Here is a 15980-nt window from a genome sequence, read left to right as displayed (position 1 = left end):
ACCTCTGGATATTCACATTCCATTCCCTAGATAGCAGAGATCTACCTAGAGCCCCTGTCTCTTGCAGGGCAAGCCAGGGGAATGAATGCCTCTCTCAGCAGGAGCCAAGAGAGGAGAGAAGCTTCCCTCCACGGATGCACTGCCCAGCACTCGGGTCCTAGGATGTTGCCCCACCTGGATCAGCAGCACCGTCCCCCAGTGCCTGCCTTCTCCGCTCATACCTCCAGGTGATCTCTTGTGTTCCTCACCCTTCCCATCCCTCCTGACCCCAGGCACCTCCACGATCCCTTCTGCCCAGGCTTTTGGTTCCATCTCCCATCAGGGTCTCACTGACTGCACTCCATTCTCTCTCCAGAGCACAAGAGGCCTCATATGCATTTGCTGACCCCTTCAGCCAGCACAAATTTGCTGTCTCTCTCTGCGTGCCTAAAGTTCCATTAGAGGTGGAATAGAAGGAACCCAGTCACTCTTACACAGCTGAGGATGCAGCAATACTTCTTTGTGGAGTGCAAGACTCTATCCCTGCCTTAAGGAGTTTATTTGTTGGAGACAAGGCAGAGAAGGTAGGGCGGTTTATTCCAGCCTAAGAGAGGGCATCCACAGCACATCCCACAGCCGTCCACAGGAAGAGGATTAGAAATAGAACAGTAGCTGTAAAATACTCATCCACACACTGAACACTGCCAGAGGCCATGCCAACATAACCGAGTTCAAGCCGGTACCATGCACTGCATGACAGCCAGTACGTCAAGAGACAAGGAGTTGGGTCAAGGGAGGGGGCTTTGTTTTGGAAAGCCAGCAACTGAGAAGGTGGTGGGCCAGTGTCCTAAAGAACTGTCTGAAGTTACTATGAATTTCAGCCTCCTTTTACGTGGGAGGAGGGGAGGGGGTTGAGGTTAGGATGTGACTGATGACAACAGACATCTGGGCAGCAGCGAGGGTCTGATGGGCCTGGAGACGTGTTTGTCCTTGGTCGAGTCCTAGTGCTCATGTGCATCTTTAACACACAGTGTTGCTCATGGGATGCCCTCCTTATCTCCTTGGGGGTGAGCGTTCAGAAGGAACTGTAGTCCTCCTTGCTTTAAACTAGAAACAAAAGTCCTCCCACAGTTAGCTTGGTTTATGTGCGGAGATCAGCAAGAGCAGTTAACCTAGAAGATGTCACCACAGGGGGTGGGTTAGGAGCAAAACACTTGTCACATTAGACCTTCTTTTCACTGTTCCACCAAGGGCACGTTCTTGCCTTCCCCTTTATACACACTCCTGTAACCCCCATCTTGCCAGGAGGTTAGACGTGTCTCTAGGTCTGCCCAAGTCCACCAGGGCTTCCTGGAGGATGTGGAGTTTGCGCTGGACCTTGAACCAGAGATGAATGAGGCAGAGGATGGAGGGGGCTCCAGGTTAGGCCCAGCACAGGGCCAGGTGGAAAGGAGAGTAGCTTTGGCCTCTGCACTGAAACACCAGGTCCATGATCCAGTCTTGTCTCTTCCGCCATCCTCATCCCTTCCAGCTCTGGCATTCATGGAACAAATCATCAGTTATTTGGATTCAAATCTGACAAATTAAATTGCAAAGAATTAAATAAGTTGTAGATCAATACTATCTGAATGATCAATTAATCATTCTCTGTAATTAAAACTACCATTTCCTAACACCTTTCAGTTATATTTTATTGCACCATTTCTAATTCAGAGCTTTCGGCAGTTGTATTGATTGCAGGTATACTTACCTGGTAATCAAATAATTTATTAATCAGCAAACTTCATTATGGAATATCCGGTTTAATTACAGTCACATTGACTCAGAAGGCTGGTTTAGTTCAGCTTGTGTTTTATTTTTATTTTATTTTACTTTTTTGAGACAGAGTTTTGCTCTCACTGCCCAGGCTGGAGTGCAATGGCGCGATCTTGGCTCATTGAAACCTCCACCTCCTGGGTTCAAGTGATTCTCCTGCCTCAGCCTCCCAAGTAGCTGGGATTACAGGCGCCTGCCACCATGCCCAGCTAATTGTTTGTATTTTTAGTAGAGACAAGGTTTCACCATGTTGGTCAGGCTAGTCTTGAGATCCTGACCTCAGGTGATCCACCAGCCGTGGTCTCCCAAAGTGCTGGAATTACAGGCATGTGATATCCTGCCCAGCCCAACTTGAGTTTTATTTTAAAGATGCTGGAGGTTTGCCATTACCTGGTTGTATACATCACACAAAGTTCCTTCTTTTGTGAAAAATAATTGTAAAAAAATAGGTGTGTGTACTTAAAAGCAGGTAAATGGATAAACTCAAGTGGTTCCTCAGAATTATGTTTTAACTATAATCTTTTTCATGGAGGTTTTGCAACTTAATTTATTCCCAGCATGCTTAGAAAAGTGCTCTCAAGATGCAGGGATGAAAAGGCCTTTGGGTAAATGGGTGCTGCCTTCATTAGTACCTTGAAACACAAATTAAATCCCAAGCACATCACAATTTGCTTTCCTGCATCTACCAATTTTGAAACAGCACAAATAAAATGTCTTATTTTCTTTGTGAATTTATTATTTCAACTGTTCATGCTGGATACCTGGTGGTTTGATTTAACTTCCCTTAATGTTTTGGGGCATCATTAGGAGAGGGAAATGAGGACCTGTAATTGCGTGTGCAGACCCTGCAGGGACTCTGGGTGGGCTGGAGCCTCCTTCCTGCTCCCCTTGCTCACATTCAAGGTCCCCAGGGCTGTCTGGGGTTGTCTTGGAGACTCAGGGAGCCAGTTCCTCCCCAGGGAGAAGAGGGCTCTGGCGGGCTTCCCTCTACAAAGACACAACGTGGGCATCAGTCTCTGGATCTCGGCTTCTCCTGAGTGATGGGCAAAACTTCCACAGAGGTGTTGAGCTGGGTCGCAGCTGAGTGGATCCAGCACTTCAGGCTTGAGAACAAGACGACTGAAGGTAGGGAGCCATGGGACCACTGAGAAGGACAGAGGCCGAGGTCCGGGGAGGAGACGCTGGGGAGCTGTGGGACCACTGAGAAGGACAGAGGCGGAGGTGGGAGGGGAGCAGAAACTGACATTACCACCTTCTCTGTCCTCTACAAACTGTCCAAGGACTTTCAGAGCCATATCCCTTCAACTTATCCCCTACCCCCCAAAATCTTCCTTCCCTCCAAAAAATGTTCAATTCTCCATCAAAACAATTCATCCTAGACCTGTCTCTCTCAGAGTACTCCTCACTCTTCAGGGAGAGCCGGGGGAAGTCCCTAACAGCACACAGAAAGGATGGCAATTTGGAACACGGAGTGGATTACATGCCAAGGGCTTCTGTGCAGTCACACGCTTACACACCTTCTACCCGTATCCTCACAGAGTCCTCCGGGAGTTCCAGTCAGCAGGTGAGCAGCTGGACGGCATCATCCTTGCTCCACCTCCCCCTTGTTGGCTCTCATTGTCCTTATTCTTGCAGAAAGTCCAAATTCTTAGCACAGTGTGCAAAGCATGAGCCCTCCAAGTCAGGGCCTGAATTAGGTTATCTCTGAGTTCCCTCTGAGCCATAGCACCCTGTCCCACGAGCCCAGAACTCCCTGCCCCTCGTCCTTTCTTTCCTCCATAGAACGTACCACCATCTTGTATATTACACATTTGGTGGTTGTCTAGTTTCTGCAAGTAAAATATAAGGTTCTGGGGGCCACACACATTTGACTGCTGTGTTCGCAGCTTTCTCTCTCATCAGTAGTGGACACACAGCATTGCATATAGTCACTGTACACAAATCTTCTGAATGGATGAATGATCCATCTCCAAGGGCCCTTAATTACAATCACAACCAACTAACTTAGCAATCTGAAAGCCTTCTTTCATCTTTACAACCAACCTTTGAGATAGGTATTCTGATCTCCATCCTCAGATGAGGACACCAGGGCTCAGAGGGCATCAGTCACTTGCCCAAGTGACTCCAGCAATTGGAGGACTTGGGATCACACTTAGGCCGCCTGACTCAAGAGCCCAGGCTCTTGCAAAGTATTTGAAACAAATGAGTTCAATTAATTCCACAAATTTTCAGGGGGCACATAATACAATCCAGGTGTAAAAAACATTGGGGGACTTTTGGTGCTACTGCAGCAGCCTGCTTGGCAAGAGATGGATGTGTGGCTGATAGGGAAACTGATAGGGTTTTCAACAAAGCCTGAAATTAATCATACTTAATGAATGTAACTAATGTGATGAAAGAATGAGCGATTAAAATATTAGCACATCTGAACTTCTCCTCCCTGGCTAATTTCTTCTCCTCCCTAGGGTTACCATCTTTCGAAGAAGTAGGGGCACAGAATTACGGAAACGGGTTTTATGGAACACAAATGCCTTTTAAATGACTTAGATTAAGGACAGTCTGTGCAGTTCTCAAGCGGCTGTCCATCTTCACATCTCGCTGCTCAAGCGAGGGACGTGGGCTGAGGGGAGAGGCTGAAACTGTCACGATGGCTGCAACTGGAAATGGGAAGCCAGGCATTTCCCGGGGTAATTGTGTGGAAACAGGAGACAGGCGTGGGATCCCTTCAGCAGGGAGGTGGCTGCCTTTCTGTGTGGGCAAGTGGCTGGGAGGCATGTTCCCTGGGGACGAGGCAAAGGCATCTTGCTGGCTTTGCACATTATGCAGGATCACAAGCAGAATTATCCAGTGACAAATTTGTTTTGAGGATGACAAATGCAGAATCCTAGCACATTCGCCTTAGAGCTCCCCTCCCTATCCGCACCCCCTACACACATTGCCCAGATGAACACATCAAGACTAGGGAAGAGGGCTGGGCACGGTGGTTCGCACCTGTAATCCCAGCACTGTGGGAAGCTGTAGTGGGCGGATCATGTGAGGTCAAGAGTTTGAGACCAGCCGGGCCAACATGGCAAAACCCCATCTCTACTAAAAATACAAAAATTAGCTGGGTGTGGTGGAACGTGCCTGTGATCCCAGCTACTTGGGAGGCTGAGGCAAAATTACTTGAACCCAGGAGGCAGAGGTTGCAGTGAGCGGAGATCACACCACTGCACTCCAGCCTGGGCAACAGAGCAAAACTTTGTCTCAAAAAAAAAAAAAAAAAAAAAAAAAAGACTGTAGGGAACAGGAAGTATCTAGACTACTACAATTCACACTAGGAGATTCCCCTGCGTATCGGTATTCTGCTCTGTTACTCTCCGGAATCAATTGATCATGCTTGTGCAAGGAATCATATAAACCTGAGGTCCCAAACTCGAGGCCTCAGCAGATGGGCAGGTAACGGAACTGAATGGACGCAGTGGGAAAGGACCTAGACCACCAAGCAGGTACCTACCCTGGCTGACAGCACTCCACCGTCTTTCTCTATGTTGAGGACACGGGCCTCGAGTGGCTTAAAATAATGCAATTTTATTATTTTACAATTCTGGAGGTCTGAAGCCTAACATGGGTCTGTAGGGCTGCACGTCTTCTAGAGACTCGAAGGGAGACTGTTTCCTTTCCATTTCCAGCTCCACCTCTGCCTGCAGGCCCCTCCTCTGGCTCCACCCTCAAAGCCAGCAGTGTGGCATTTCTATCCTCTCGCCTCTTGCTTCCCTCCTCTAAGACCCTATGAACACGCTGCACCCACCCGGACAGTGCAGGAAGACTCTCGGATATGGTTTGGCTCTGTGTCCCCACCCAGATCTCACCTTGAATTGTTACAGTCCCCTTGAATTGTAACCAAGGCGGGACCAGGTGGAGGTGATGGATCATGGGGGTGGTTTCCCCCATGTTGTTCTCATGATAGTGAGTTATCATGAGATCTGATAGTTTTATAAGGGGTTTCCCCCTTCGCTGGGCTCTTATTCTCTCTCCTGCCGCGCTGTGAAGAGGTCCCTCCGGCCATGATTGTAAATTTCCTGAGGGCACCCCCAACCTGCAGTGCTGAGCTGTGAGTCAATTAAACCTCTTTTCTTTGTAAATTACCCAGTCTCAGGTATTTCTTCATAGCTGCATGACAAGGACTAATACACTCTCCCTATTTCAATCTCCAATCACAGTTACAACATTCCTTTGCCATGTAAAGTAACATATTCCCAGGTTCCAGGGATTAGGCTGCAGACATTTTTGTGGGGAGGCATTATTCCATCTACCACAGTTTGTATGTGGGAATACTCACAATTTGTAAATGCTAGCAAATAATTCTGAGGTTCATAGCACTGTGTATGCCAGATCACCAGGTGTCTCTGGGCAGAAATGAGTGGGGAGAGAGTGGATCTCCAGTCCATGACTTCTGACCTCTGATTTAAACAGTATTTGTTAAAAGGAAGGCTTGGCGTCATGCTTCCTTCTGCCTTGTTCATACATACGCATTGCTTGTCAGACTTCCAGGGAACTGAGAAGCTTACCAAGCATTTGTGTTCCTAGGCCTGTGGCTATTTTTTCCCCTCAGTTTACAAAACTAACAATGTTTATTAAGCTCTCGTTGTATGCCAGTGTGCTAAATATTTCACATGAATTCTTTCTTTTAATTTGCACAGCAATCTCATTTTTATCCCTGTTTTTTACAAATAAGACATCTGACACTCAGTAACGTTGCTTGACTTCACACAGGTAGTAAGGGGCAGAGCTGGCATGAAAGTCAGGCTGTCTGGCTCCAGAGTTAGCTGATACATGAAAGCTAAAACCCTCTTCAGTTAAATAACAACCACTGAGGGGTAGCAGTGGTGTGCACCTGTAGTCCCAGCTACTCTGGAGGCTAAGGGAGGAGGGTTGCTTGAGGCCAGGAGTTTGAGACCAGCCTGGGCAACATAGTAAGACCCTCATCTACCAAGTGGAACCCAGGTTGGCCTACAGAAGTCCAAGTTCCAGTATGCCTGCCACTCCTGGACATTGGCCTCCTTCTTCCACGAGAGGACAGACGTTCCGCTATACAGTTACCCTTCTCTCTGCTGCAACACTGGACTAGAACCACTACCAGATGGGTTCTTATCAATGTGTCTTTGGGCAGGTCATTTGTCTTCTCTGAGTCTTAGTTTCTTCATCTAGAAAATAGGAAGTTATTATTATTATGGATATTTACATACTGTGTGCCAGGCACAGTCCTTGGCATTTTACATATATTAATTCATTTCATCCTTAAAATAACTCTCTAGGGTAGACCCTGTTATTATCTCTGTTTTACAAGAGAAAGACTGAGAGGTACACACAGAGATTAAATAACTTGCCCTAGGGCACAGCTACTGAGTGGTGAAACTAAAATTGAACGCAGGAAGCCTGGAGATAATTCCTATTCTGCTCACCCAACTGGGACATTGTGGACATTGTGAAGGTTTTGTGAAGACTCCTTCATTCATTCATTCACTCATTCATTCATTCATTTTTCATTTACTCTTACCAACTCAGAGGACAGTTGTGATATTATTTCATGTGAAGCACTCAAACCATGCATGGTGTGTGACAACTTCTCTGGAAATGTCTTTTATCCTAAGGTTGTTGCCAGGGGAGAGCACTGAGCCAGCTGCGTGATGAGCCTGGCCAGGGTGCCCCTGAGGAGGCAGCCCCCAGTCTTGAGAGTACAATATAGTCCCTTGGGCTATAAGGCTGGGAAAAGCCCAGGCCCTAAGAGGAGTCATAGGAAGGTCAAAGGGGAAAACTGTCAGTATACTTTGGACCTGGCGTGAGGAATAACGGTGAGTCAGCAAGGATCAAGGGAAGGCTTCTTAGAGGAGGTGGCATTTCAGATAAAAACACCACCAGCAAATCCTCACTTGGTGCTGCTTGTGTGCTGGGCCTGCTTGTAGGTGCTTTACACATTTCAGTACATTTACTCCTCCCAGTAACTTTACAACACAGATGGCATCATTACTGCCCCCATTTGGCAGGTGAGGAAACTGAGGCACAGAGAGGTGAAGGAACTTGTCCAGATCACAGAGCCCATGCACAGCACAGAGCCAATTCTGTGCACTGCTTATATTAACATTTACTTAATATTTAAACCATTTTTGACCTAAATAAATGAAAAACTTTATCTCAGTATAGCACAGAATAGAAAACCAGTATGGAAAGAAAATCAATACTATGAACCATACAATGAAATCACTCTAGACTCAGTTGTCTGATAAGAGCTTCTAATTCAAGATCTTTTCTGTTAAAAGTGGGAGATAAGTGTAGAGAGGAATTAAAGATAAATTAGGATCAAACTGAGGCCAAGTGCATTGGCTCATGCCTATAATCCCAGTACTTTGGGAGGCAGAGACAGGATTCCTTGAGGCCAGGAGTTTGAGACTGGACTAGGCAATACAGTGAGACCCCATCTGTACGTGTGTGTGTGTGTGTGTGTGTGTGTGTGTGTGTTTTAATTAAAGATGTATTAGTACCAAACTGAGACTTTCTCATTGGTGCAATCAGGATTGAAAGAGAAAAACAAAACAAAAACGTTCTCACGATGTGATGGAAAGTGAATGAGCCAACTCTGCATCCTCTAAAATTCTAAAATCTTACTTGGGGAAACAGTGGTGTCACTGAAGAGCCCAGACTCAGGAGACAGATTATTACCCTGCTTCACATTTTGCTGGCTATCCAGTTCCGGGAAAAGAATCTCTCTACACCGCGGTTTCTTCACGGGCAAAATGCTGATACTAATAGCTCTGACTTCATAGAGACCTTGATAACAAATGAAAGAAGGTAGGTATAATAAAACACAAAACCAAATACACAGCGAATGCTTAATAAACATAATCCATTAGCATTATCGAGTTTTGCACAGATGGCGCTGGCCTTTTTGTTGTTGTTGCTGTTAGACGAAGATAATAAAAATTATCATAGTAAAAACATAGCTATTACTATGTGCTGGACTTTGTCCTAGTTGAGATATATTACCATCCTAAGTTAAACTATAATCGTTTATTGTTATCTTTAGGTCTTCCTAAATTTTTACTCTAAAGGATCGTAAAGTCGGCCCATCGGACGTCACTGGGGTCCCTTGTTCAGCCCTCTCTTTCTTCTGGGCATCTCTCGGGACACAGACCAAGTGGCACCGGGACTGACAGGTGGGCCGCAAGCCCCGCCCCCAGCGAAGGCTTGTAGCCCGGTCCCCGGACGCAGCGCCTCTCCAGGTTTGCCCCGCCCCGCAGAACTTACTTTCCGGCGGCGCGCTGACGCCACGCGTCCCGCGCCTCTTCGCGCCTGCGCCGTGGTTGGAAGGTCGTCCCTGTGACCGGCTTGGCGGTTGGAGCAGCTGTCGCCATGTTGTCGGTCGCAGCCCGCTCGGGCCCGTTCGCGCCCGTCCTGTCGGCCACGTCCCGCGGGGTGGCGGGCGCGCTGCGGCCCTTGGTGCAGGCCGCGGTGCCCGCCACCCCGGAGCCCCCTGTGGTGGACCTGAAGCGGCCCTTCCTCAGCCGGGAGTCGCTGAGCGGCCAGGCCGTGCGCCGGCCTTTGGTCGCCTCCGTGGGCCTCAATGGTGAGCCGGGGCGAGGGCCGCGAGCGGGGCTGAGGGTCTCTCGGTGCCCGCTCCTCTGGCCCCCAGCAGGGAGCGGCCGCGGGTGCACGAGCGGAGCCTGAATCAGGTCGGGCTGGGCGGCCTCCGGGACGCTGGGCCTGACACCCGGGCCCGGGTTGTCTTTCGGGGGCCGGCCTGGACTAGCGTCCCCCGGCTCCGCCTAGTTCCTCCTCGGCCGAGTTCACGAGCTCTACAGTCACGCTGCTCCAGCCGCCTCTGAGGGGTTTTGTTGCTTGCAGGTCGTTTGACCTTGGGCAAGTTTCTAAACGTACTTCCTGTGGAATGGATTCATATCTTCACCAATTTTGTAGGGGTGTCGTGAGGCTTAGATGGAGGAATTCTCCGTAAAGCCATTAGCACAGTTTGGGCACTTACATGCTTAAGAAGTGGAAACTTACTAATATTTGGGAAGTTGGTCTTCGCACCACTACCGACCCCTTCAGTGTCCTTCCCCTTCACCCCCCCCACCCAAAAAAAAAAAAAAGACATACAAAAGGTCAGTTACAGTGTAGTGTCACAACATAATCAGTCCTCAAGAACGGGCAGAGATTGATGAATTTTACATTTCACAGATGAGAAAACAGATGAGGTAGACTGACTCACACCAGGATCCGTGGTGGGGACATGTGGTAGCAGGGATTTGACAAGACGGATTGTCGTAGACACTGAGCTCTTCGCAGGGGCTGTTCCACACCCTCTGTCCTTAGATCCCGGTTTATCTTCTTTGCCTCGCCTTCCATCTTTACTTGGCCCGGTGTCGGAGATAGAGAAATGGCAGCTTGTGGGCAGTGTGCCTGCAGGCTTTGTAGTTTTCAGAAAAACTGGAAAGACTAAGGACATCTCTTAAAATGCTGGAAGCTGGCAATACTGGGATCTAATTTCTACTTGGGCAAAGTCCATAGCGTGCTGTGTAGTGGCCGTCCCCGCAGTTGGAACAAGTGGTCTTCTCCAGTTTGTCACAGTCTTTACTAGGTCTGCGTGTTTCATTGTGTTACCAACTTGGCTCCATTGATAGCTGTGTGTGACTCTTCCCCTATGCGCTAACCAAATTGTCCGACACTTTTCTTTTTACTCTGCCTTCACTCACCCTGGGCTCTGCACTTTCTCCATGGTCCTTCCACTAAGTTGCTACATGTCCACATGTTTTCCTTACCCATCTTTTCAATCTCATTTAAGGATCAGCTGAATAAAGTTTTTATTTGTTGAATTGTCTGTCTTTATAGCACATACACTTTACACTCTGTATTGTGTTTATTGGTAACTCCTCCAACCTTGGGCTTAAGGGCATAGAAAAGGTAATGTCTTCTTTATTTTTCTATCTTTCACAACGTCGGATTTTGTATACAGTTAGTGCAAAGTATTTGTGAATGAGTATTTAAGGGGCACCAGTGGGTTTTGAAGAAACTGTCCATGGCGGGTGTAGAGTACCCTAGCCCATCCTTGGGACCTGGAGGTGAGAAGGAAGGAAGGAGAAAATTTCAATAGCAACAGAAAAGCATCTTTGGAATTTGTCATATTGCTAGAGTTTCTTCAAAAGATTGGAGGCTCACCTGACTTAAGAAATTTTTTTTAGAAACAGGCAAATAATGTAGGACCATGCAGCAAAAACCTTTTCTGTAATCATTTCAGCCTGTAATTTAAGTTCACGTTATAACCTGTCTAGGTGGTTTATGGAAAGATGGTTAATGGAAGGGGAGGGGTTGGATCTGGAGAAGATTGTTGAGTTGGAGAGGAAGGTTGTACTATTTTCATGCAGATTTCCAAGGCGCATTGGAGCTCACCTTAAAATAAAACTTGTTAAAATTCCTTAAATTTTATCCTTTAAGTGTTTGATTTTGCTTTAGGTTAGAATTAAATCTAGCATCTTACTAAAAGGCAGACCTAATGCAGCTCATGTAAATATTTGGAGAATGATTTTTGCAATAGGGCAATTTAATTTCTGAAAGGATTCTTGGTGGTGTAGTCTACTAAAGTGTAACCAGCTAGGTAGAGTGGGAGGAGACTTTTGCCACCAAATCTCTGAATGAGAAGTGCAAAGCCATTTTATTGAATTTTCTTATACATTTCCTTGAATAGTGTTAAGGATTGTGGATACTGTTTTTAATGTAGAGGTATGAACTTTTGATTCCTTTATCTTTTAGTAGGAAACACATCTTTTCTGTAATCCCAGGTAGTGCTAGGAGCAAGTAATTTATGCTTAATTCCAAATGTCAGTGTATATGGCAGGTTAGCATTTATTTGTTAGAGTAGTAGTATAGGATGCAATGTCACTTTGACTCCACAGATTCTGGGATGTGAATCTCAAGTTGCCATTATCTGTGTCCTGGTCTTCTTCAGGAAATGATTTAGTCAGTCAGAAAAGCATATGGAGTGATTTTGGTAGGTTTCACTATTGTTTGTGAATAGTTCTGGCTTCCGTAAAGTTATTGTCTTAAGAATCATGTGAAAAGCAGTTCAAGTATTCCGTATTGTAATGCTTGACTACTCAAGGAAGTACAATATATTAGGAAGATATCCTAGTAGAGCAAGGTAGAATTGCAGTTTATTACAATAAAAATGCATCTTAAAAGAAATCTTTATTTTGGAAACACGTTTTCTAAAAGAGGAAGTTTTAGTGTCCCCTTTTTTAAAAAGGAAACTTTGTGGCAAATTTCTTAAGATGAATGTACAATCTGCGAAGAGGTTTGCTTCCTGAAACATACTTAAAGGTGGTACTAGTTAAAAAAGTTTTTTGGTCAGATATTTAAAAATAGTATGGGAGAGAAGGATGTAACTGTGTTGTGTTTTTGTTTTTTAAACTACCAAAGAAACTACTTGCTCCCAAAGTACTACATAGTAATTATTTAACATTCATTTGGGCTCTCTTATGGCCTACACTAGAAGTGCCCCAGTTGAGAGAACTACAGCACTGAAAAGGAAAGATAATACCCCTGCTTTTACAGTAACTATTGCCCTTTAGTGAATAGGGGCAGATATAAAAATTTTGCCCTTTTTTCCCCTCGCTAAATCAAAATAATTAGTTCTTTTGCAGATTTCATTGTATTTTGAGAGCTCTGATAAGGATGTCTTTCTCTGCCTATTAGTGGTTTTAAGTTAAAGTAATACTATTTATACCCTAGAGTATAAAATAGAAACCTTAATTTTTCTGCAACTAGAGTTATACAGTTCACAGGATGTTTATTATTGTGTCATTATTGTTTTATGAATTGTTAACAGTTTTTTTCCGAGAACATAGATTGGACTATAAGGGGTGGACATTTGCCTTAATAAGGTGATCACACGTCAACTTACTGTGTGGACTAGATGAGTTTTAGGGCCTCCTTCTAATCCAGAGAGTATGGGAGGTATTTAGCATGATTTATATAGCATGTCTTGGCAGTTGACTTTTCGGAAACTTTGAAGTATTACTGTTTATTTTACTGTTTAACGTTTTTAGCGCGATGCACTGAGATGTTGTGAATCCTGAATCAGCAATGTTCAAGCAACCAGGAGTAGCTCAATTTACAAATAGTATCTTGTGATTTCATACCAGTCTGATAGGTAGTGGTTCACTTCATTTCATTTTTGAGATTTTATATGCTAGCACCGCCAGTTTGACTTGTTCTGAGACCCAGTGAGTGCCATGTTTCACATTTTTAGAATTTGATTTTTTACCTGTGGATCCATAAAAGACTGTTTCTTGATGTATACTCCCTTCAGGATACTCATCTAATTGTGTTTTTTAACCTTCTGCTTGTCTTGCAGTCCCTGCCTCTGTTTGTTATTCTCACACAGACGTCAAGGTGCCTGATTTCTATGACTACCGCCGCCCTGAAGTTTTAGATAGTACGAAGTCTTCCAGAGAGAGCAGCGAGGCTAGGAAAGGTTTCTCCTATATGGTAACTGCAGTAACTACTGTGGGTGTTGCATATGCTGCCAAGAATGCCGTCACCCAGTTCGTTTCCAGCATGAGTGCTTCTGCTGATGTGTTGGCCATGGCGAAAATCGAAATCAAGTTATCCGATATTCCAGAAGGCAAGAACATGGCTTTCAAATGGAGAGGCAAACCCCTGTTTGTGCGTCATAGAACCCAGAAGGAAATTGAGCAGGAAGCTGCAGTTGAATTGTCCCAGTTGAGGGACCCACAGCATGATCTAGATCGAGTAAAGAAACCTGAATGGGTTATCCTGATAGGTGTTTGCACTCATCTTGGTTGTGTACCCATTGCAAATGCAGGAGATTTTGGTGGTTATTACTGCCCTTGCCATGGGTCACATTATGATGCATCTGGCAGGATCAGATTGGGCCCTGCTCCTCTGAACCTTGAAGTCCCCACGTATGAGTTTACCAGTGACGATATGGTGGTTGTTGGTTAGAGACTTGGACTCAAGTCATAGGCTTCTTTCAGTCTTTATGTCACCTTAGAAGACTTATTTGAGAGCAAGCCTTCTGTACTTGAAGTTGATTTGAAATATGTAAGAATTGATGTATTTGCAAACATTAATGTGAAGTAAATTGAATTTAATGTTGAATACTTTCAAGCATTCACTTAATAAAGCCACTGTTAAGCATTGTTATGCTCAGTCATACACTTGAAAGGTACAATGTCTTTTAGCTAATTCTAATTAAAAATTACAGACTGGTGTACAATATACTTGTGAAATCTGTAACTGACTTTATCTATTTGCCCAAATATTTGCTTCCTGCTTTGCGTCACGGACACAGATTCTGCAAAGCTCATTGTTGGGATGAAGTAAAATAAACGTGTCATCTCTAAGTCCTGGGAGGTATCTATGGCATTGACAGAAACAGTAGTATCTAGGTATTTCTTATTCACCGGACTTGGTAAGAGTACTCGCTATGCGTTTCCTCCCTACTGTGTAAGCTGTATGATAATGTCAGCTCTAATCTGTGGGGAAGAGTCCTGAATGAGGCATTAGTAGCTCTGAGGGTTTATCTTCAGGTCTGGTCTGCTGGTTTTTCTCCTTAAGTGACAAGCCAGGAAATTTTATTAGTCTCTTATGAGTGTAAATTAATACTTAAAAATCATTTAGTCTTAATAGGCAGTGATGGGATATTATCTGAGAGAAGCTTTCCAAAATCAGAGTGCACTGCCATTTCTTTCATTTCGTGTGTGGATCGTTATGTCCCCAAAGCTCCTGCATCCACTCTATCAGGAGGCAGAAAGGGAGCATCTGAGACCTAACATTGCCTGCATGCAGAAGTGGTCCTGCTGGGTTTGTTTCTGTAGTGATGACACAATGTTTTTTCCTGTTGGGTTTACAGTTACTCAGCACTTTTCACTGTAAGATGGTGTGGAACCAGATGCAGAGCACATCAGAATTCACATCCTATTTTCTTCTGCCTCCAATTATGCAGGTGAAACAAGACTCAGGTCCACTTTCTCCTGGGATATGGGAGTGGGCTTTGTCCTTTGAGAATCACAGCCACTTTTTGATGCATTTGTCTTTACTGTTTGGAGGTGGGCCAGTCATATGCTTTACTGAGTCCACCTGATGATCTCATGTACACTTTTTTAAAATTGCAAAAGTGGTTAGGTTAGGTCTGCCCACAGGGAACTGACCATCCAGGATTGCAGTCTTTGATGTTAATAGCTATGTGTTGACAGAAAAAAGAAAATGTCAAACTTTCTATGCTTATGAGTAGATACTAGTCTTTGCTTCATTTTTACCATTCTAGAAATGAAATTAGCCTGGGTGATAATCGGTGGGACACAGAAGTATTTTATATTCTGTGTCTCTAGGTAGTGGAGGCACTCTTTGGATTGGGGGTTGGAGGAGGGGTTGGTGGCAAGAGTTGGAATGTGAAACATTGAGTTGTGAGGGGAACACAGGTCCACACACTAAAAAACTTGTGCTGCTAAAAATGTCAACAGCATCCCTCCCTATAAATACTGATACCCCTTATCACCTCCCACCTCGAAGTGATACCTTGAAATTCTATATGGCAGTGGAGGACAGAAGTAGGAAGTTTGCAGGTCCCTAAGGTACTCAGTGCCAGAATTGCTGTATTTGGTGGCTGCTTGCTTCATCTATCATATTTAGAGTTGGATGGTGGGATGCTGTTAAATCCTAGTAGCCCATTTAGTTTTTAAAGAAGGCTTTGTTCCACAAGTGACAGGACAAGTCAAATCACTTCATGCTACTTTGCTGAATGGATACGGCAGCCCTGTGTTAACGTTTTTACCATTCTGTGAAAACAAAATCGTAGATATTAGGGAGAAATGACTTATAGAATAAACCTGACCAGTCAGCAGCCTGACATCAGATCATTTACATGTACTGCATTTTATTGGGGATGATTCTTGGGACGATCTTGAGAGCCAAGCTTTTTCATTACGCTTTAAAAGGTGTTATAAAAATGGCCTTTTTGAAAATGTTGCCTTATTTGTTAAAGATAACATCAAATTTTCTTTGGTCTTTTCTGAGTATACCCTTGTAAAATCTTTGACTCAATCTGAGTGTGTAGAGGGCATTTGTCCTGATTGGATCAAAATGGGCTTTAGTACCCTCATTTTTCTAAACTGTAGAAACATAGTATTTAA

At 44.8% G+C, this 15980-nt stretch overlaps 1 protein-coding gene and 1 long non-coding RNA gene across 2 annotated transcripts; one reads left to right on the top strand and one right to left on the bottom strand.

Moving 5' to 3' along the window:
• Positions 1–557: 557 nt before the first annotated feature.
• On the bottom strand, positions 558–9177 carry LOC115892197. The gene is made up of 3 exons (XR_004052080.1): positions 9079–9177; positions 8440–8601; positions 558–1554 (listed from the first exon to the last, which is right to left on the bottom strand). It is a non-coding gene; the product is annotated as an uncharacterized LOC115892197 (long non-coding RNA).
• On the top strand, positions 9080–15697 carry LOC104656160 (cytochrome b-c1 complex subunit Rieske, mitochondrial). Its single transcript, XM_010355794.2, has 2 exons — positions 9080–9397; positions 13181–15697. Exons 1-2 carry the CDS (start codon positions 9184–9186, stop codon positions 13789–13791), a joined length of 825 nt encoding a protein of 274 aa, XP_010354096.1. The 5' UTR covers positions 9080–9183; the 3' UTR covers positions 13792–15697.
• Positions 15698–15980: the final 283 nt, after the last annotated feature.

The sequence above is a fragment of the Rhinopithecus roxellana genome, chromosome 12 (genome assembly GCF_007565055.1).
Source record: "Rhinopithecus roxellana isolate Shanxi Qingling chromosome 12, ASM756505v1, whole genome shotgun sequence".
Lineage (NCBI taxonomy): Eukaryota > Metazoa > Chordata > Mammalia > Primates > Cercopithecidae > Rhinopithecus > Rhinopithecus roxellana.
This window is presented reverse-complemented; position numbering and strand designations above follow the sequence as displayed.

What these genes read in the sequence shown, in the direction of transcription:
- LOC104656160 (XM_010355794.2), top strand. Translation starts at nt 9,184, where the DNA reads ATGTTGTCGGTCGCAGCCCGCTCGGGCCCGTTCGCGCCCGTCCTGTCG. An exon ending in CGCCTCCGTGGGCCTCAATG is followed by an intron (nt 9,398 to 13,180) that starts GTGAGCCGGGGC and finishes CTTGTCTTGCAG; the next exon opens with TCCCTGCCTCTGTTTGTTAT.